General features: G+C 38.5%; 1 protein-coding gene across 2 annotated transcripts; it reads left to right on the top strand.

Annotated features, from left to right (window-relative positions):
- Positions 1-1,590: 1,590 nt before the first annotated feature.
- Positions 1,591-18,903, top strand: kif3a (kinesin family member 3A). Of its 2 annotated transcripts, XM_042493207.1 has the most exons (18): positions 1,591-1,745; positions 2,866-3,148; positions 3,357-3,501; positions 4,257-4,341; positions 4,508-4,613; positions 5,639-5,778; positions 5,923-6,120; positions 7,335-7,509; positions 7,600-7,698; positions 10,652-10,660; positions 12,310-12,466; positions 12,647-12,827; positions 14,051-14,161; positions 14,391-14,516; positions 15,690-15,743; positions 15,860-15,928; positions 16,067-16,197; positions 17,797-18,903. In XM_042493207.1, exons 1-18 carry the CDS (start codon positions 1,740-1,742, stop codon positions 17,843-17,845), a joined length of 2,124 nt encoding a protein of 707 aa, XP_042349141.1. In that variant the 5' UTR covers positions 1,591-1,739; the 3' UTR covers positions 17,846-18,903. The 2 variants fall into 2 exon arrangements, with proteins under 2 accessions (XP_042349141.1, XP_042349142.1); XM_042493208.1 differs by lacking the exon at positions 10,652-10,660.
- The last annotated feature ends 2,993 nt before the right edge of the window (positions 18,904-21,896 follow it).

Genomic DNA, 21,896 nt, shown 5'->3' with positions numbered 1-21,896 from the left:
AGAGTTAACCAGAGTTATGTTGTGGGAGTTACCCCATCCTCTACATGTTAAAACTTATTCTGCAACTTTGCTGACTGCAGCACACCTGGATTACCTGTGCCAGATGGTTTGCGGTAATTTTATTAGTTAAACAGAGTGATTGGGAATATGTAAAAATAAAGCACAATATCAGTTAACATAAGGAGGAGCTTAAGGTAGGTCCTGCCTGAGTTTGTCTTGAGGAGTGTCCCTAATTAGAGCCCAACTGATTTTTGATTTTTTTTACAGCCGATGCCAGTATCAATATTTAAGAATTAAAACAAATGTACAAACATTGCATTTCATTTCATTTTTTTCACATAAACATTTTATAATGATCCCTTCCATTTGGTTATGAAAGAGTTTTTACTGAATAAGACATATTACAGTTGAAAAATGTTTTTTTTTTCCCCAGTCATTTTATGTCTTCATTCATGTAAAGCACTTCTAACCTCAAACATTCTTACCACTAAATAAGAACAAGATTTTCTTGGGGTTGTCTTTTGTGTAATTTGATTTTTCTCATTGGCTGACATATATACTATTTCAATATATTTGCAATAACCTAATATTGGCCAGACCAAATTTATTATCTGCTTATTTATCAGCCTTTGTCAAAATATAGTTTCAAGCCTTTGAAGTTTCTGCTTTATTGTCATTTTCAAGGTCATACTTTTATTTTGGATTTCTATCAGAACATGTTTCCATGCTTAAATGTTCAAAAAATCACATTATTTACCCACACTTTATGCTTGAATCTACCTGTTTTCACCCTCTGTCTGATACATTCAGTTTCAGCTCCTGTTTCTCTCAGCCCCCTCCCAGAAAAAGTCAAGCCTGCTGTAACTGGTCAGTGTTTCTGGGTATTGCGCATTTGTGCTCTTGACCTCTTTGCTTCATCATTGCAGCTGGGAAATGATTGTAACGTCACTGTAGCAGCTGTTTCTACCTTTTATACAGTATACTTGTGATATTACAACTTAATGGATATCCTGATGACTTAGAGATAAAGATTGGGTAAAATGGACCGTGTGCATTTCCCTGTGGTTTGAGGGGATTTGATACTTTCACAGTATTTCTAGGGCAATTGTACCTGCTTTATAATGATAAAAAAATACATAGAAATGTGACTTATTACAAAATGGGAACTTTAAGTATTTACCTATTTCGCACCTTGAGTATGTGTCAAAATGAATTTGTATGTAATCAAACTAACACTGCAGTATTCTAATGTCATACAATGCACAGCAATAAGAGTAATCATGGGGCCCAGCAAATAATTTTAACTTTTGCACTTTTGCACCTCTGTACTTTTTCCATTGCATTGCAGTAAATCACCTACAGTTAATAGTTAGTCCCGTAAATGTGTTCCCACCTTTGCCAGTGTGTGTCCCCCCTGTGAATCAAATATATAAACACAGTGATGCAGTATACAGTGCATCAGATACTGTAACCATAGACTCTAAATAAAGATACAGTACAGTTTATATAGTCTATGACTGTAACCAACAAACTGAAGACCCCCCTCCTCCACCCTCCCCTGTCACGCATGCGCAGTCTGACAGAGACTGACAACAAGCTATCGGATGTGAGCCTTTGATGAAATGGGCACTGCGCTGGCATTTAAATTCTTCGGATAACCTAGAGTCAAATGAACAAAGCCTTACAAACAATATATTGTCGTTATACACATAATATAATAACCCTTTTGCATTCCCACTATGCCGGTAAGTCGACATTATTGTTTGCATTTTTTGTTTTGCTTTGCAAAGGGGTTCCTCCCTTCCTCCAACCTCACTGATGTGATGCTAACCGGTTAGCATCGTTAGCTTACAGTAGGATACAAGGAAATGGTGCACTGTACTTCCCAACGTTGGGTTTTGCCAGTCAGCACGAATCAATTAACATGGCTTGTCAGCAATATGAGGGTTTTTACGTGTAATGTTTTTCCGCTGTTTAATGTTTAATCTGCTGTGGTTGCCAGCTAACGTTTGACCGTTAGTTAGCTAACGTGAATGTTAATATCGTTAGCGTTTGCCTGCCTAGCATCCCGGCAAACAGCAAAACAGATAACGTTCACGCGACTAACGTTAGCTCACTTAGCTTCATATTGACTGAGTCACGAGCCGCACATTGCATTTTTTACTTAAATAGTTTGCTAGCTATACCTCCGTGTCCATTTTGGTTATCTGAAATTGTAGGTTTGCTAATTAATTCATTGTCACAACATAATAGTTTCAAGGTCCCACATTCTGCAAAATACACCTCATCCTAAGGCAGGGACACTCAACTTACTTTGCTTGGGGGCCACTTTTGCAAAATGACAGGGGCCCAAGGCCCATTCGCAGCAGCCCCATACTGTACATGTTTCTACGTTTCTAGGATTTTAGGACATTTTAAGGATTTTAGGATTAAAGGACATTTCGAGGATTTTACAATGTTTCTGGGATTTTAGGGCATTTCTAGGATTTAAGGATGTTGATAGGATTGTAGGACCTTTCTGGTTTTTTAGGACATTACCTGGATTTTTGGACGTTTCAAGGATTATAGTACATATCTAAGATTAAAGGACATTAGGTTCCTAGCTAGCAGTCAAAGGGTTAGGGTGGGGTTATCTACTGGCACTGTTTTTGATTAAAAACAAAAAAGCTCAATTTTAATATTGTTTTATGCACTCTTGCACTTTTTGTGTATTGAAAGTACAAAAACAATTTCCAGTGTGAATCATTTTATTTTCCATTGTGAATTATAAAATGGTTGGGGGCCAGATTTGACCTGCAGGCAGTAAGTTGAGTATCACTGTCCCATGGCACAACTGTCTCTCATTGTGGTCCTTTTTTTCCCCAGAGCAATAAGCTTGAGAAACCTGACAAGCCGGAGGTCAATGATAATGTCAAGGTGGTTGTGAGATGTCGTCCCCTCAACCAGAAAGAGAAGATGATGAGCCACAAACAGGCTGTCATGGTGGACGAGATCCGTGGGACCATAACAGTTAATAAACTGGAGACTCCCCATGAGCCTCCTAAGACCTTCACGTTTGACACTGTGTTTGGACCAGACAGCAAACAGCTGGATGTCTACAACCTCACTGCCCGCCCCATCATTGACTCAGTGTTAGAGGGTTACAATGGTAAAATAATGTGACATGAGCTTTTCTCCTTATTAATAAACCATTGCTGTATAATGTTCTATATTAATGTAATGCCTGCATCAACAGTTGAGTACATTTCAATATATAAACTCATTTAAACCATCATATAACATAATAATTAAATTTCATTTTTAATTTTTACATATTTTATACTGGCTCTGATTTTATGCTCTGCTGTCCATTTCAGGCACCATTTTTGCATATGGGCAAACTGGCACAGGAAAAACATTCACCATGGAAGGCGTGAGAGCAGTGCCAGAACTTAGAGGGATAATCCCAAACTCCTTTGCTCATATTTTTGGTCACATTGCCAAGGCAGAGGGTGACACAAGGTAAGAGCAATTAGTTAGTAAGTACTCAGTAAAGTCCCCCTAGAATTATTTTGCCTATGCACATTATTAATCCAACTGATGACTCCAAGTGTGTACATCAGCGCCAAATAAATTGAAAACTCTAGTATGCATTCTTCACAACAAGATGTTTTTGAATAAAAAAGTAATCTTTGCAGAGCTTGATACTGTTAACAGTAATCTGTGAACTTTGTTTTGTACTGAAGCGAAAGTTTCATCTGAATTTATTGTTACAAGTTATACTGAATTAAAGGCTAACATTTATTTAGCCCCTTGTAAGTAAGAATGTTGCCAAGTCAAAGATGTTATTTTATTTATTTATTTGTTTGTTTATTTATTCATATTTGTATTTTTGAGGAAGACAAACTTGTAAATAGCAAGTAATATAGACGAGAGACTTGTGCATTTCTAATATTACTCATGTGAGGGAGCTCATGCATATTTAGAAAATGTTAAACATTTGGACGAAGCGTTTAAAGAACACATTTCAGCTGTTAAAACTGATTATGAAAGTTTAGTCCAGCCCTTTAAAAGGACTCATTTCAGATATTTATTGAGATTAGACTACTTATGGGATGCATTTTTTTCTGATTTGGGCTTATTATCTTGTAAACAGAGTACTTCTCAATACGCACATTTCTAATGAGTGAAAGATGTTTTAAAAGGGGTTGTTTTGCCATATACAGCCTTGCATTTCAGCAGTAATGTGTATTTGAATACACATTTATCTTCCACAGGTTTTTGGTTCGTGTTTCGTACCTGGAGATTTACAATGAAGAAGTGCGAGACTTGTTGGGCAAGGACCAGATGCAGAGACTAGAGGTAAGACGATATTTAAAATCGGTACTACAACATCAAGTTTAGTGACTCACATCAAAACTGTCTTAAAGGGCACTATAGTCACGCTGAATAGATTTGTTTTCATTAACTGTTTGATGGTGACAGCATTCAGTTTTCCATGACTAAGGTCCTTTTTTTTTCATCATAGGTTAAAGAAAGACCTGATGTTGGCGTGTATATCAAAGACCTCTCCGGCTATGTCGTGAACAATGCAGACGATATGGACAGGATTATGACGCTGGGACACAAAAACCGTAAGCAGAGTAACTGGCACCATGACGATGGAAAGAGATGCCCACAAAGTCAATCATTCCGCTTTTTTTTTTTTTACTGAGATCTGCTTAGAGATTTGTGGTAAAACCACATCTCAGACAAGAAGAGGCTTTGTGCCTGCAAGATATGGAAATATAGACGAACATTAAAGAGGCTAAAGCAATCATTTAGTCTAGCATTATGTACAGAATTGCGTGGATTTAGTTAGATGATGTAAATAAAAGTAAATTATTTCTTTATTTAAAACACGAATGTGTCAAGTATCAAGAAATGCTCTTATGTGCAAAGACTATTTGTGCATGCTTTACTTTAGGGGTGTTACAATAACCAGATTTGATGATAATCGTGATATTTAAAAATTAAATGTTTATATCATGTTAAAAATACACATATGGGTTTGAATACGGCTTGTGGCCCCTTGCTCCGTGTTGTTCCCCCTTCTCTGTCCCACTTTTCCTATCTCTCTCAAACTGTCCTACAAAAGTAAAGGGAAAAATGTCCCCCAAAAAAAATAAAAAAAAATAATACACATACGATAATATTGTATAAATTATCATGCGGCTCTTCAGTCTTTTCTGTTTCTTTACATTTTGGCTTCTCCCTCCTCCAGCACCATCTGGTTGCCCTTTCACTCTCCATATAGTGTAATTACTCTTTATGTACACTTTTGTAAAGGTATGGTTCCAGTCTCTCTCCACATCCCTACAGTCATATTTTGAGTGTAATTCCTTTGCCAAAAAAAGAATTGAAACACATAGTAAACAAAGGTAAAAATTTATCTGTATTTGATCAATAACATCATTTCTGCGAACTCTTTCAGCAGCAATAATCGTGCTGAGAATCTGATATTGTGCCAGTCCTACTTGACATGCTGTTAGTAATCAGAAAAGTCCAGCGATAATCATTCAAAGATATCTGATTTCAGCTTAGATTTTAAAATTTAGACGTATGTTACTTAATCAAATGAGCCATGTTGTCTGATCATATGATATATCACTGTGTTTAGGGTCTGTTGGTGCCACAAACATGAATGAGCACAGCTCCCGCTCTCACGCTATCTTCACCATCACCATCGAGTGCAGCGAGAAGGGTGTGGATGGAAACCAGCATGTGCGCATGGGAAAGCTTCATCTGGTTGATCTTGCAGTATGTATCTGTGGTTAGAAATTTCTGAGTAAAAGTAAGCTATTTCTTAGAAAATGAGATCATACAGATGTTTCTAGGACGTATGCCTTATTGCTTACCACCCATCTGATCACGGCCGGTAAATTTACCACTTTACCCCTACAGGGCTCGGAGAGACAGGGCAAGACTGGGGCCACAGGTCAGCGTTTAAAGGAAGCAACAAAGATCAATCTCTCTCTCTCCACACTGGGTAACGTCATCTCTGCCTTGGTGGACGGCAAGAGCACACACGTGCCCTACAGGAACTCTAAACTAACCCGGCTGCTGCAGGATTCACTTGGAGGAAACTCCAAGACCATGATGGTAGAGTAAAAGTTTGAAACCTGCAAAGGAGCTGCACAACAAACTCTTTTAAAAAACAAAAAGGGGGGTTAATTTTTACTCCAGGCCATAAAGAGAACCCATTACAGCACAGGAGTGTGTTTAAGTAAATTTAAGTTTTACAATCCTTACAGTATAATGTCTGCAGTCTGAAGATAATGAGAAATTAAATAAAGTGCACAGTACCATCATTTAAGCTCAATCACAGCCTCACACAATTCTGTACCAGAACCAAAGACACTGTCAACATGCCAAAGAGGACAGCAGATAGGTTGCTATCATACAGCATCTAGGCCTGTGTCTTACTTACATTAAAGACATAGACCAACCAATAATCTAGATTTTCAGCTGTTTTCTTACTTTGAAAATAGTATACCTTAAGGTAGGACTCAGTCAAAAGGCTCAAAATGGTAAACTAGACTCCTGTCTATTCCATTAATTCAGAAGTGAGAAACATATGGAATCCTGTAGAATATAAATTTATCAAAGTCTATTATTTTCCATTTTGTACGATGAAAAAAACTGCTGACAGTTTGATTTTTGGGTTGTCTGTGTATTGTTGTTGTTGTCTAATTATTATCAAGGCTAATGATTCAGCATTCAAAATGATTTTAAAGTAAAGGCAAGAAAGTAAAATGTATTAGTCTAGCCATATAGCTAGCTGCTTTTATTCATGTACAGCGTCTCCTGCACAATGCACGTGAGCATAGACTTTAATGAGGACAGGAGCCACTGCAATGATGGGATTAAGGCAGGCAGACAATGAAACAAACAAGGTTGTTTAGGTCATTTATGTTTAGGTTAACAAATGGATCGGTCCATTTTAAGGTTGTCTGAAATAGCTTTACAAGATTCCTCCTGTAATGAATAAGGGAAATACATGGTATGATAGATATAAACATGCCTGTGTGTCACTTTGTCTGCCTGCCTTCATACACAAAAGTTTCACTCCTCAACCAGTTGTTTTTACTTCTTTTGGTACAGTCCAACTTCTAGCTGGGGGGTCAAACCCCCTAATTCGCTCTGGAATTCGAACCATGCTTCTAAGTAACAAAAGCTTCATTTTAGAATGCAATATATGTGTAAATTTAATTATCATTTTTTGTTCATCAGTAAATTCTGAGCATTTTGCTATACTTGACTCTGACATAATCATTTTTGCTTCACTTTTTAAATGACCTGCTTCTTTCCACCAGTGTGCAAATATAGGCCCTGCAGACTATAACTACGATGAGACCATCAGCACCCTGCGCTACGCTAACAGGGCTAAAAACATCAAAAACAAAGCCAGGATCAATGAAGATCCTAAGGATGCTCTGTTGCGCCAGTTTCAGAAAGAGATTGAGGAGCTAAAGAAGAAACTAGTGGAAGGTAATGAGCCAAATGGTAACAAATAATCATTCTTTTTGGGTTATTTCAAGACTGACTTTGTGTCTTTTTCTATGTTTTGTGCGATTCTAGGTGAAGAGATCTCTGGCTCTGAGGGCAGTGGATCAGAAGAGATGGATGAAGCTGATGATGACGGAGGAGAGGCAGGAGAAGGTCGCAGGAGAAGAAGGGGTAAGGATTTGTGATTGATGCCCAAATAATTGTAAGTGTGCAGTAGAGCAAATGACTGCAAATCTGCTAATGCAATCTTTGTATGCCTGTAAGGGGTGTTCATACAGTAGTTTAGTATGTGGATTTTGTAAATGGTTTGATATACATCTGCATAATTAGGATATATCTAATTTAATCGCTTGTCAGCATTTTAATTATAATATGAGTCAGCATTCGGTTCCTCAGATAATGATCAAGCTGCAGCTGCTTTTGTGTCACAAGTAAGGCTCCACTCTTTAACTGGCTTCACTAAATGCAGCACTGTTCTCATTTAGGGGTTTCCCATATCTCACCTTCTGCACATATCTGTTAATTAGTGGAAAGTGTTAAATACAGATGAAAAGCATAAGTAGGTCATCACATTACATGACATTTTCCAGTTATCATTTGTATTCTTCCCAATGCGGTAGTATTACTATAAACCAAATCATTCTGCTTCTGTGAGTATGCTCTGCTCTATCTGGAATTTGCATGGTGAACCTGCAGCTGCCTGATTTGTTGGACCAACATAAAGCACCTACATTTTTCTTTAAACTCTGCAGACCAACAGCTCTCTGCCTTGACCTGTTTCTCACTGTGGGCTTTTGCGGGAGGGGTGCTTCCTCTGCTTCTTTTTCAGACAGCGGCAGCAGCAGCAATAGCTCAGAATTTGCCTGTTCCTCCTCAGTGCCACCGCCCACTGAGGATAAACCTCAGAATAGTGAGTTGGAGCAGCACTCTGCTCTACCAGCCCACCTGCCCACAAACTTAAGCCCTTTTCACACATGGAACCAGTAAAATTGCTGGTTTAAAATATAATGTAAGGTGGTATATTTGGTGTTCCATGCTAGGTTGCTCACTTGTGTGTCCAATTCAGATTATGTTCATGCCATTGTGGAATCACCGCCTGAGGAAAGTCAGTTGCGAAAAAAATGATACCAAGGATTATAGGTGTATCAGTTCTCATAGCATACAGGATTTCTAAATGACTAGAATGCAGATTTTGCTGCTGATTGGCTGTTTATCTCCATGATTTGATTGCGGACCACGGGCAGTGCGTTGGGAGGTTTGCCCTCACTTAACTATCCCCAGTAGCTGTCACCCTGTAGCTCCCCATGAGGGATGTTCTCTATAAGTTTTATCATAGATTAAATACAACAGAGGATTCTAACAGCCTGCCAATGACCAGACTGCTTTACTTAAAGAATTGAAAAGTTTTTTTTCTCTCTATTCAGTTGCTTATTTGCTTGCAATAGTTTTTCTATTTTTATTTGTAAACATTTGGCATAAAATGAAAGTTGAAATTGAGAGCAACCTGTGATGTGTGCGATCAGTATGGCATTTCTTTTGTAAATGCTGAGTAGGTGGTTTTTTAAGGGTTTTTTCCTGATGACTTGATGTCTCATCTACAGCTTGAGTCATTTGTTGTATTTCCTCTTTTCATCGGTCAGCTTGATTAATTTGTCATCCTTGTCCTATAGAGGGAAATTGCATAATGTCGAAGATAGGCGCACATGATTAATTTTGGAAAACAGCAGGCCTGCATGAAAACTTGATTTAACTTAACACCAGAAAGCCCACTTTTTTACTTTTTGTTAAGATTATATGTTTTTTTCCAGCACAGATAAAGACTCTAGTAACGTTGGGTGAAATGTTATTTTGGACAAACAGGCCAGAGGAGAAGTGATGAGTTTTTGGTACAGACTCAGATCCAGAGGTAAAATTTGTACTTTTTTCCTTCAGGAATTATTTTTGATATTTATAATTTTGGGGCTCATTTTATGCCTTGTTCAAATTGGCAGTAATAGAGAGAGACAAAAGAAAGAGATTAGGAATGACTTGCAACAAAGGTCCCTGGTTGGACATGAAATGAGGACAGTGCCTTAAACAGCAGGCCACCAGCGGCCCTTTTCCATACACGTACTCGCTCGGCTTGAATCAGCTTGAGTCGGCGCTTCAGCCCAGACCACTGCCTTCTGACTTGCAAAACAATGACTTAGTCCCACCCCTGCTATCTGCCATTGTGTGTTTTAATACAGATCCATATGCAAATTAAAATTACTAGGTATTTTCTATTATAAAGATAAAGCATTTTAAATTTAATTTGCAGCCTACATAGAAGGAGGTGTGTGGTCTTTTTTGCATAATGCACTTGTTTGCATTGCGATGCTGATTAACGAATTTAGAGAAGACTCTTTCATTGAGCCAAAGTAAATACACTTTGTTGTAACCTTTTCTGTTAATGTTTATTTAACAGACACGTGAGGTGTTAAAGGTCCTGGGTATACAAAGTGCCAGGGTGAATATTCCAAGAGCATTTTTGGAATACAGTGCATGTGTGAAAGGGGCTTTATACTTTCCCCGTGTCTTTGCCACTCCTGCAGGCTCACACCCCTCACACCGCTACTGACCACATTGTCCCAAAATAGTTTTACATGAAAGCTATTGCAAAGGTTCCTGGTATGCTGGTGCTGATAAAGGATGTTTTAGGATGGATCCATTAATTTGAATGGGACTGTTGCACTATTAAACTGATCCTTACAAAGAATTGGCACAATCTGACGTTAAATTTCTTCTGCTGTTTTTTCAAGCATGACACAGGTGAACACAGTTTTGACTTTAAGGACCTGTTATGCATGACTCTTTCATTTCCCCAGTTCATCGTCACAATAAAGCCGGGCTTTATTTTGTCCACATCATGTTTCATTTTGTGGATTTATGTGTTTTTGTTTGTCATATGTAGTCACTTCTTTTATGATATTATTGTTACTGAAACTTCTCTTTCTCCCACTTCCTGTCCCATATGTGGTGTTCCACTGTACAGTCATTAGACTTTCGATATCACTCTGTAATGTGTTGCTCTTTGTCTCTCTCTCTCTCCTCCTCCTGGGGCAAATGCTGCCTGTCTGACTTGCTTTACACCTCTTAATTCAAGAAGAAAGAGGTTGGTGTAAGAATGTACATAGTTCTACTGTCCTGTAGCAATGGTGTCTCTCCTCACACAAATGATCAGGGTGGCCACCATGTGCTTCAGTAGCTATCTCACTGAAGCCTCATTTCCACCAAACAGTCCGCTTCGGTTCAGTTTGTTACTCATTATGGATATTTTTTCATTTCCAAGGCTGTGGATGGAACAAAAGGCGTTGTTCCATTCCGTCTCGTTTTCTGACCCCTAGCACAATTATCCATTACTAAAGTGGAGATCTAGAAATGCTGCATTCCATTGATTGGTCAATAGAGAATCACCACTCTTGCACGGCCTCAGTGGACTGTTTTATCTTGTTTAAAATTAGCTATAGTCCGAGAAAAAGTAATTTAATTCACTGTGTTGCTCAAGGGCAACTGGCAGCAGCTAAGATGGAGTGTTTTGTTGCATGTTACTCATTGCGTGAGTTGCATCAATCACAGTCAACACACCCTAAATATCAGTATGACAACCCTGGCAATACTTTGTGCTTCAGTGATGATGAATTTGGAACTATGAATATTACATCGCCTCATTTGGAGAAAAAAAAAAACAGTGGCAGAGCGTGGTTCCAGTGTACTCCTGCAGCACTATGCCCCTGCTCATAACACTCTGGCCTGTTCTGTTTTGTTCTGAAAATGTTGCGCAGCCTTGGTCTGTGGATGAGCAGCAAGGTGCAGACATTGTTGGTAAAGAGGAAACAGAGCTAAATGGAGCTGTAACGCGGCAATTACCATATAGTTACTGAAGCGAAAATGCAAGACAGATTTAAGCTTAGGTACATGTTCGTGTGGGTTACATATGGTTTTAAGTGTGTTTTACCAAAAGTGTTTGGTGGAAATGCTGCTTATCTCTGACTAATTTGATAACCAAGGTTTATCATACGATCACCTTTAACATTTTTCTGCCTGTCCGTGTATGACTACCACCCATGTGTTTCACACTCTCCATCTTCATATCCACCATGCCATTAAGAGAATCTTGTACCTATTATAGTTTCCCTTGTGTTATAATTTTGCTTACACTAACAATTAATTAATTAATATTGGGCGTTAGCAATTCAGATCTTTATGCGACTGGATCTCACTGGCATTCACTCTTGGACTGAGCTTCCTTAAAATAACATAAATTTGACTTCTGTAGTGCAAATTTATGATCTACAACTCGGGCTGGGCAATGTAATGATAGTACATCAGTTCTACATCAGTTTTTTTTAGAGTGTTATCTTGTTTGGTTTTAAAGGCTGCATTTCAGTAAAGTGGTGTAGTTTTCTGAACTCATGAGACCATTCGAGCTGTTTTTTTAGTTGCCTTTACCCACTTAGTCATTAAATACAAATTACAGATGATTATTTATCAGAGATCTCGTGTCAATGTTTTGTGAAAGCGGCAATAGTATCTTAACAATATAGATATTGAGTTATTTGGTTAAAAATGTTATTTGATTTTCTCCATATTGCCCAGCCTTATCTACAACAGCACATATTAATAATACTAATGCTGATTAAAAAACACTTTGCATTTAAATCAATGTAGCCCATACACAGATTAGTGTCTTGGTATAGGAAGATGCATCTAAAACAACCTGTCAATTAAAAACACTATGGTTCCCTGTGCATCTCTCTGAAGGGAGGAAGAAGGTTTCCCCAGACAAGATGGTGGAGATGCAGGCAAAGATTGAAGAGGAAAGAAAGGCCTTAGAGGCCAAACTGGATATGGAGGAGGAGGAGAGGAACAAGGCAAGAGCAGAGCTGGAGAAGAGGGAGAAGGACCTTCTAAAAGCTCAGTGAGTCCAAGAAAAGAAAATTATTTGTAGTTTTGATAAACTAGTTTTATATTTTTTATTTGGTATTCCCAATGATCCCAAATCCCAAATAATGTCAATGTTAAACCCAAATGTCTCAATGTCTTCTTTAAATGTTATTGGATGTAGTTATCAATACCCGATCCACCTCTGTCCCCTCAGACAAGAGCATCACCTTCTTCTGGAGAAATTGTCAGCCTTAGAGAAGAAGGTGATTGTGGGTGGGGTGGACCTCTTGGCAAAGGCTGAGGAGCAGGAGAAGCTTTTGCAGGAGTCCAACAATGAACTGGAAGAGCGTCGCAGGAGAGCAGAGCAGCTGCGGAGGGAGCTGGAAGAGAAAGAGGTAAGGATGGATGACAAAAATAATAATGCAACGGCCAAACATGTCACCAAGTGAGTCAGCTGTTAACGAGAACTTACTGAGTCATTCACGCTGTAGTGAATGAATGTGTGCATTAGTTACGTCAGATTGAAAACTTCAACCACTACGGTGCTGTAATTGTAGTAAATTGAAAGTTTTAACTGATCATGCTGGAGAGAAATCCTTGATGCTATATTTGTTTGTTTGCTGAGATGCTTTTAGTAAACAAAAGAATAAACTAGTTGACCCAAGTAAAGTAAGCTGATAAGCTGGTATGGGCATAAACATTTCACTTCCAAAAGTAGAGTAGTCCCATCGTCAGCTACACAGTGGGTGGTAAAATGCAACATCAGATACCACAAACATGAGATGTCAGTTTTAACCCCAGACTGATATACACTGAATCGATTTCATCACTGTGGTGGAAAAATATGGTTAGAAGCTCATACTCACTCACTCACTCTCTTTCTTTGCGGTAATGTAATGAAGCACTGTTCAGAGTAATTCCAAGGGAACTTCAGATTAAAGTGATGCAAACATCACACATATTGTATGTAGGGCTGTCAGCATAAATGTTTTAGGTCCGTAAATCACGTGTTATTTTTTCTTACCCGTGTTAATCGCTAGCTAACATTCATGTTTTTAAGAGGCTGTAGCGGGCTGAGTTTTACAGCTAAAGTGATGATACTAGTATTTAAAACTAGAAGACCTACAGAATCCAGTGGTACCAACCATGTCATGCTAGCATCTCAGTAAGGGAGCTAAATAACACTCCAAAGTCAGTCTAAACTAAAAAACAAGATATCTGAATGAACATGGATTCTTTGGGTACCCATGAGTCTCCCCTTTACAGATGTGTCCCCTTTATGCTAGTCCCATGAAGTTTTTTGCTGTCGTTTGATTCGTAATCAAGACAATGTGAATTACAAGAATCGCTTTACCTTGTCTATGGACGTATGGACTTAATAAATTTTTGCAATGCAAAACAATTAATTTGAAAACATGCTGTTAAAAAAATGCAGTTAGTCAGGATTAACTATAGAAATTCTGAGATTAATTGCGATTTTAAAAATTGATCGCTTGACAGCCCTAGTATTAAGTCATTGTTTTGACTCAAGCCTTTTGTAAGTTCTTCACAGTCGTGGCCTCTGACAGCAGCTTGCTTGCTTTTGCATAATCACTGATCCCTCTCCCTCCAAAAACAGCAAGAACGTCTGGACATAGAAGAGAAGTACACTAGTCTGCAGGAGGAGGCTCAAGGAAAGACCAAGAAGCTAAAGAAAGTATGGACCATGCTGATGGCTGCCAAGTCAGAGGTAAGCATGACATAAAAGATTAACACTCAGAGAGAACGTACAGTCATACAACACATAGGATCATTTTCTCCAACATTGTTAAGAGACTGATTTCCTATAGACAATTTCATGAAATGCCTTTTTAATCGGAGCTTAAACTGATCAGTCATTAGTCTGTCTTCGCAGCTGAAGTTAGTTTTAATTGATCAGGGGAACAAAATAGATTGATCCTTTGTGTTTTGTCCATTAGATGGCAGACCTGCAGCAAGAACATCACAGAGAGATTGAGGGCCTCCTGGAGAACATTCGCCAGCTGAGTCGTGAACTGCGGCTTCAGATGCTCATTATAGACAACTTTATTCCCCAGGAATACCAGGTGTGTATGTGTTTGTGTACCTACTTCTGTAGCACGAGGACTCTTGTCTGCTTTTCAGTATTTTTTTCAGTAATTTCCATTTAAGTGTTTTTTCTGTTCTTTGTATAATAACACAAGCTTTTGATCCATTGACAATCAATATAGATTAATTTATGTGTTATAAGATTAATGTACCAACATATATAACGTACAACCTCACAAACCAACAAAATAATGTAGCATGCTGGACACTGTTGTACATACACAAGTGGATTTTCCTCGAGAGGAAGAGAAAGTACACAGTGACACAGAATATGCTTCAATTAACAAGCGTTTTAGGTTTTTAAAATGTGAATAATAAAACATCAGAACACTCACTACCTGCGGGAGACATCCTGCAGAATCAGGAGGAACTTAAACAGCAGCAACAAAAACACTGGCTAATTCTTGGGACAGATTGTATGGCCGGCATCTTAACATTAAAAATTTGACATCAGGGAGTGTTGTCCTTCAACTTTGACTGCGCTTGAACACCAAGCATCATTGATGCAGACATAGAGTCCACCTCCTCTTGTCCCACGAGAGTCATGTGCTTTGACGGCCGGGAACATAGTCCACCCTGAAAGTGCAACAGTGCAATCCGAGATGCCATGATGGAGCCAGGTCTCTGAAAACATGTGGTCACAACAGTCTCAGATCTCCCTTTGCTGGGCCGGTCTGAGTCCTATTTCATCCATTCTACTTTCTTGCAACTACACGTCAGCCAGGAGCAGACTGAGTTGTGGAATAGGTCCAAGCTGGGCTAGCCTCGCTCTTACCCCGGCCCACCTCCCTCACTTCTCAGGGCATACACCCCACCCTCAGCTGGCCTGGCTGTGTGGGTAGAGGTTGCTATTGGCAGTGACAGTCTTATAGTCAGCTGCACCGTAACCAATCCTGTGCTTCCTATCCCTGTCACAAGCCATACATGCTTCATTGATAAAGGGGAAAACACAACAAATTAGTATGGTGAAGTTGATGGGAGTGACTGGCCGCAGCATCTGCCTGTGCTGCCATCACCATGGTAAATCTCTTCACCTGCAGTGCAGCTCTGCAGCTGGATGATATTAGCTCATCCAGCTGGGATGAGGGGGCTTGCATCAGTGACAGTTTCTGTCCTTGTTTTTGACATTTTTCCATGTTTTTTCTCTGCAGGAGATGATAGAGAATTACGTGCACTGGAACGAAGACATTGGAGAATGGCAGCTGGTGAGTTCACTTTGAATAACTCACATTTGATGAAAATCATTTTAAAGGTGCAAATTCTGAGTTAAGGACTACTTCTCAGTGATGTGTGTCTTTGTATTTTATCTTATGTGTTTTAGAAATGTGTGGCATACACTGGCAACAATATGAGAAAACAGACCCCTGCTCCTGACAAAAAAGAAAAAGACGTAAGTTATTTGCATTTTTGTTCGTTTCTACCTGAGATTATTTTTGTTGTAATGACTGATGTTCCTGATATTTTTTATCTTTTCCCTTCTTGACAGTGTGCTTTTGACCTTCTCTTCTTCTCTCCCTGCCCTCTGTAGCCATTTGAGGTCGATCTGTCCCATGTGTATCTGGCCTACACAGAGGAGAGCATGCGGCAGTCAATGATGAAACTGGAAAGACCCAGAACCTCTAAAAGCGGCAAAAGTGGTCGACCCAAAACTGGGAGAAGGTAATCTACTTTTGACACAGACCACAACGGCCTGAGGCTGCACATCCTGTTGAGCTTTACTGATATAGTTCCACACAAGTTGTTTTTGTCAGTCTTAATATTTTTCATTTGTCATTTTAAAAATCTCTCATGTGGATGTGGTTTAATGCACTTTCATGAACACTTAGCCACATATATGCGCCTCGGTTGCTTAGATATCTAATCTGATTGAATCCATCTTGGTTTTCCGGTTCACATGGTAGACTGGGTTATGCACCTGAGGCTGTTTTGTAACTTTTTGTATTTCTTTAGCAAGCCAGCTAATAACTATCATCTACCTAATGAATTATTATGGATTTAGTGTTAGCAAGTCCAGTGTTAGGCACGTTCAGTTTGCACAGAGTAAAATGAACTAGTTCACAATCAATGCCTTGAGGGAATGTATTCAAATTTGGCACAAATGTCCGCTTTGAGTCAAGACAGAAGTGATGAGAATTTGATAGTCAAAACAAAAGTCGCTGTCAGTCGCATTCTCATGATTGTGATCTCTCAAGAAGACTTTGGGGTAACCAATTTGGCACAAACGTTTACTTGGTCTCAAGAATGAACTGATGAGAATTTGTTGTTCAGAAGCCACTGTGACCTCACAATACATTTTTTTGCATTAACTGAAAATTCATGTGCTAATTATGACAAATATGACAAGTTGCACAAACCATGCTGGTGTTGTGTCTAAGTCTGTTCGCCTGTCCAATAGTGTTTCCATCCTGTTAAAATGTGAGGCGCCCCTCTCTGTGATAAGGTAAAGAAAAGGGTTTGTTTAAAAATTCAATGCCTGAGCACAGATAACTGCTCTCACATTTTTTGGTTTCAGGTGGATGGGTTCAGGTCACCATTCCCCGAAAATATGAGCACATACAGTTAGCACATTCAAGCACAACACTCGCTCACCCATACAGATTTTTTTTTTTCTTTTTGCTGTTGCTTATCATGTCACAGCCAGAGAGATGGCTGATTTCAGTATAATTTCAGTGTTACTTATGCTGCCATTATCACAGGGAAATATCTTGTAAATGTCTATAGACCATTCACTGGCCCAGTTATACTTGGGGAGAGTGATGATTGGTCATGCGTCTTGGAGACACTTGATGCATTAACATCTTTGCAACATGTGGTGAAAGTCTGTCACAAACCACCAGCCAATGTGGTTTGAAAAATCAGATTTCAGTCCATCTGTAATGCTCAGTTTGCATTTTCTCTCTGTTGTTTTTTTTCATGTTAGATCTTTATCTGTGCTAATTAATTGCCAATCTTAGCTGGTCATGTACAACAGAAGTTGCTCGTAAAATTTTTGACCCTCACTGTCTAACTTATCATTTCGGACCTTGTGTCATCTGTTCTTCACTTCCACTACATCATACTGCTCCGAGTAAACAGCAGAGTTAATTGTTTGGGATGTTAGCTGCTCTATAATTTCAGTCTATTTATAGAATGTCAATATGAAGTGTTAGCATGATGGTATTTGCCGTTATCAAGATATCCTGTTATTCAGAGAAATGAGGATGCAAGAAACTTTCTGAAGTTGCTGATAACACTTATCGTGCACTTATCTTCACACAGGAAAAGATCTGCAAAGCCAGACGCTGCGATCGAATCCCTTCTGCAGTGAAGCCAGCGTAGAGCGGAGCGCCGTTTTACTGCAAGTTACATGTTACATGTTAGGAAAAGAAGTCGTTAGTCGAGAATTTATTGTTGAACATTATTAAAAAGATTATCTGAATACACTGTAAAGCTGGTAAGTTTTTAAATGTGAAGAAGCTGCACCTATGATAGCATTAAGACCTCTTGGCCAAGGGGTCCTGGTATTTGTATTATAGTGAAAGACTTCTTTGTGGATGTCCAACATTTTGATGTTGCTTTGGAGCTCATTTCAGTGGCAGCAGCCTATGTTTAAATTCAACTCTCTAAACTTAAGCATTAGGGGGGAATTCACCATGAACACAATTCAGTTACAACATCACTGGTTTTGAAACAGTCTGAAAGATTTTGAAAATAGTCGTAGACATGAACTATGAGCTGCATTCATATCATCCAAAATTTCTTGAGTGATTTTAACACACGATGTGTTTGGTGATAAACACCACACTGATTAAGGTGTAACTTCTATATGACTGATTTCCTGCTATGTGCAGACATGACTTGTTAAACAGCCCTAATACATTATAATTGAATTCTAATTGAAGTGGGAATGCCCTTTAAATTAAAGCAAATGATTCTGCTTTGGGTAAGTGCTGTAGCCCTAGTTTTTCTGCCCATTGAATACAACAAGTCTTTAACATGGAGAGAATCAAAGATAAACACTAATGTGGAGGGAACAAGGAAAGGAGGGCATGCTGCATCAAGTATGCAACTGAAAAGTGCATTTTCTGTTTTTTTACTGTAGGTCAGAAGAATAGGGGTATGCATGTCAGCCGGCTCTTATGTTAGTGCCATTTGCTAATATAAGCAAATCATGTTTTTATTCAAATGTGAGATCCCTTTGTGTTTTATTGAAATACACCATACATACTGTACGCCTTAGTCTAATGCACTAGTATGAGAATTTAATTTCATGGTGTTCTGTAGCGGAGGATAAGTGAGTTTTATTTTGTATCATAATGTATGTCAAATGTTTACTTTCATCAATCCCCTGGATATTTATTAAATTATTTTACACGTTTTATCTCACCTTCTTGTTGCTCTTTCTTGATTTCATCTTTAAATCAACGATAATCCTAATTGTTCATCAGTACTTTTAAAAAAAGATTATGAAGGCACGTAACGGCCATAAATGCATAATTGTTAATTACATTTCCTACTGTAAGAGAATCTGTAAACCCAGTCAATTATTGGTGTCTAGGAAAAGCAGCCTTATGGCCATGGTTTCAGTGTGAAACGGCTGTTATTCTTTCATTGAATTTCATTGCAGATACCTAAAACATTATAAACATAAAGCAGTGAAAAATACTGACTTCAACAACAAATCACTGTATCATTATTTATTGATGTACAAATACAAATGGTATAAAAATAAGATATGTAGGAAAATAAATATGGTTTACAATAAATAAAAAATAAGTTATGTATATTACACATAAACGTTAAATAGCACACATGATCACACCTAACAGCTCTTGCCATACAGTGTGCAGCTCAACTCCATGTGGTCTACACAGGTCATGATGTCTTCCAGAAGCTTGGCTAGGGTACAGTGTTTGGTCGAATTCAGGGAACACTGATTATGCCCAGTCTGAAAAAAAATCATTATAACATATATTTTAGATTTAAGCGCACCAAGAGCTATAAATGTTTGTCACTGAAGAGCATATTAATTCAGAGGGATGCCTTTCAGAATCACCGTAAATCATTTGAAATGTTACTCATGACTGAGGTTAATTTAGGGCTAAAAAGCATGTTCAGTTACTTTGAATTTGTCTTTACCTTGTTGTTGTACTGGTCCAACAGGTGGCTGAGTCTGTCTGCATGTATTTTGCGTTGGTGTGGGGCCTTCCTCAGTGACTCCGCAGCCAAGCACAAAAAATCATCCTGTCAAGAAAAAGGCAAATTAGCACTGGGATTTCACAAACTGCAGCTTGGCGCAAATCAGTCTAGGGAAACCAACTAAACAGCATCTTGCAGAGTCCAAAAGTTCCATGCAGTTTCATCTATATGTCAGACATGTACAATGATAAGAATATTTAAAGACACATACATTATAAACTGGGTCCCCATCTGATGTCGCCCTCACCATTTCATCTTTAACCTGCTATGAAAAGGAAAAAACATACAGTATAAGTCGGTATAATATAAAACAAACAAACCACAGGTAGTTTTGCAGTTTTCTTACTATATGGGTAGACATATTCTTTGCCTCAGCATGAATTTCTTCCCTCAGGTCATGCTTAATGTCTCGTAGTTTTGGTATGGTAGTAGGCAGTGATGCAGCGTAGACCATCATGGCCATGGTAATCATCGCTGTGAGACTTAGAGTGATCTTCATGTCTTTGAAAGAGACCGTGGGCCAGTGCTGTAATGTTGAGCAGGAAAGTTGCATGCATACTCTCACTAACTGTTGCTACTTATATATTGCCATCCTGCTGACACACTTGACACCCTGAAACCTCAGTACACAGACACGTCATAAGAGGAAAACACCAAAAAAGGACCAAAGTGTGATGTATATCTGTCATACTATCAAATGTTCCACTAGGTGCATTTAGTTATCTATTACTAAGCAATTAGCTGCTAATCCCTTATCAGCAAAGCTCTCACCAAGAACTGCATGTCATCACCCTGTTAGCATCTCATAAAGGTTGACTTAAATGTGTACGAATGGAAAATGGCATCCTATAACCACATACTCATTTCAACTGTCAATTTCAAATTTTATTAAGTGTATTTTTACAATGGCTGTGTACAAGATGCTGCAACAGCAAAGCCCAGCTGGAACTGACAAAATGAAAGATGAGTGGGTTTCATTTCAGTGTGTGACACTGACCCAGCAGGAAGCTATTATCATTAATATCATTAGAAAACACCTTTGTTTTTTCTGTAATGTCAAAACTACTAAGGTGAGTGGGCAATGGGAAACATTTTGAGTCAAGCTTTGACCCACACATCAGGAAGAGGAAAATATGACTGACAGAGAACATGCCTGTCAGCTTCAGTTACTTTTGTACTCTGGGTGATAATTCACTTTAATTTATTCGTCACATGAAGTCACAAATGTGACATCAGTCAAATAAATTTGCCAATTCCATTAATATCCATTAAGCTCTTTATCACCTATGAAATATTGCAAATAAGAGCTACTTGAACTTTCAGAGATGCAGAAATGGATATACTTGCTTTATCTCTCTTTTTATTTTATTTCATTTTTATTGCAACAATCTCTTTTCCTGTCTTAATCAAAAAACTCTGATTAAGATATCAAAACAAACCACTGATTGTGCAGAGCTCAGGCTTTTAACCAGAGCTAAGAAGTATGGTCACATCACACCACTTCAGCCTCATTGCATTGACTGCCTGTTTGTTTTCTCATCAATTTTAACCTTTTGAAACCTTTGCAAATTGGCTTTATTTCTTTTAAAAACATGAGAAGAAGGCAATGAGAATGTTAAGAAGAACTGCACCAAAAATTAAAAGGAAATTGGTTAAAACAAAACTTAATTAAGTGCAAAGAAATTACCAGAAAATTAGACAAAAACAAAAAAAACCCCGAAAAGCTAGAAGAAAAAAATGGCTTAATAAATAATAATTGGTTACATTGATTTATTTATTTATACAATTAGAATAATTATAAATATAGTTTTCTGGGCATTTTGCCTAGCTTTTTTCTTTTATGCAGGGTAGGGCAGCAGCTATATCTTCAACTGAACATACAACTTTTTGCAGGGCCTTGCAGTCCTGTTCAGTGCTGTTTTCATTCCAGGCACTGATGTTCCCCATCAGGACGCAACGGGAGAAATTTGTCAGTATTTGAGGACATACCCTGAATTTCCTCAGACCTCTGAGGTAAAACAGTCTCTGTTTTGCCTTTCTCACCACTTGCATCAGTATGCAGTGTCAAGGTCAAGCCCTCAGTGATGTGGTCACCATTGTAATTATACATGTCCATCCTCTCCACCAAATACCTGTTGTTTTTAATCGGGGCGTAGTTCCTTTGCTGCCTCTTCCCAAAG

The sequence above is a fragment of the Plectropomus leopardus genome, chromosome 9 (assembly GCF_008729295.1).
Source record: "Plectropomus leopardus isolate mb chromosome 9, YSFRI_Pleo_2.0, whole genome shotgun sequence".
Classification (NCBI taxonomy): Eukaryota; Metazoa; Chordata; class Actinopteri; order Perciformes; family Serranidae; genus Plectropomus; species Plectropomus leopardus.
Note: the sequence above shows the minus strand (reverse complement) of the source record. Positions and strands in the feature narration are given on the sequence as shown.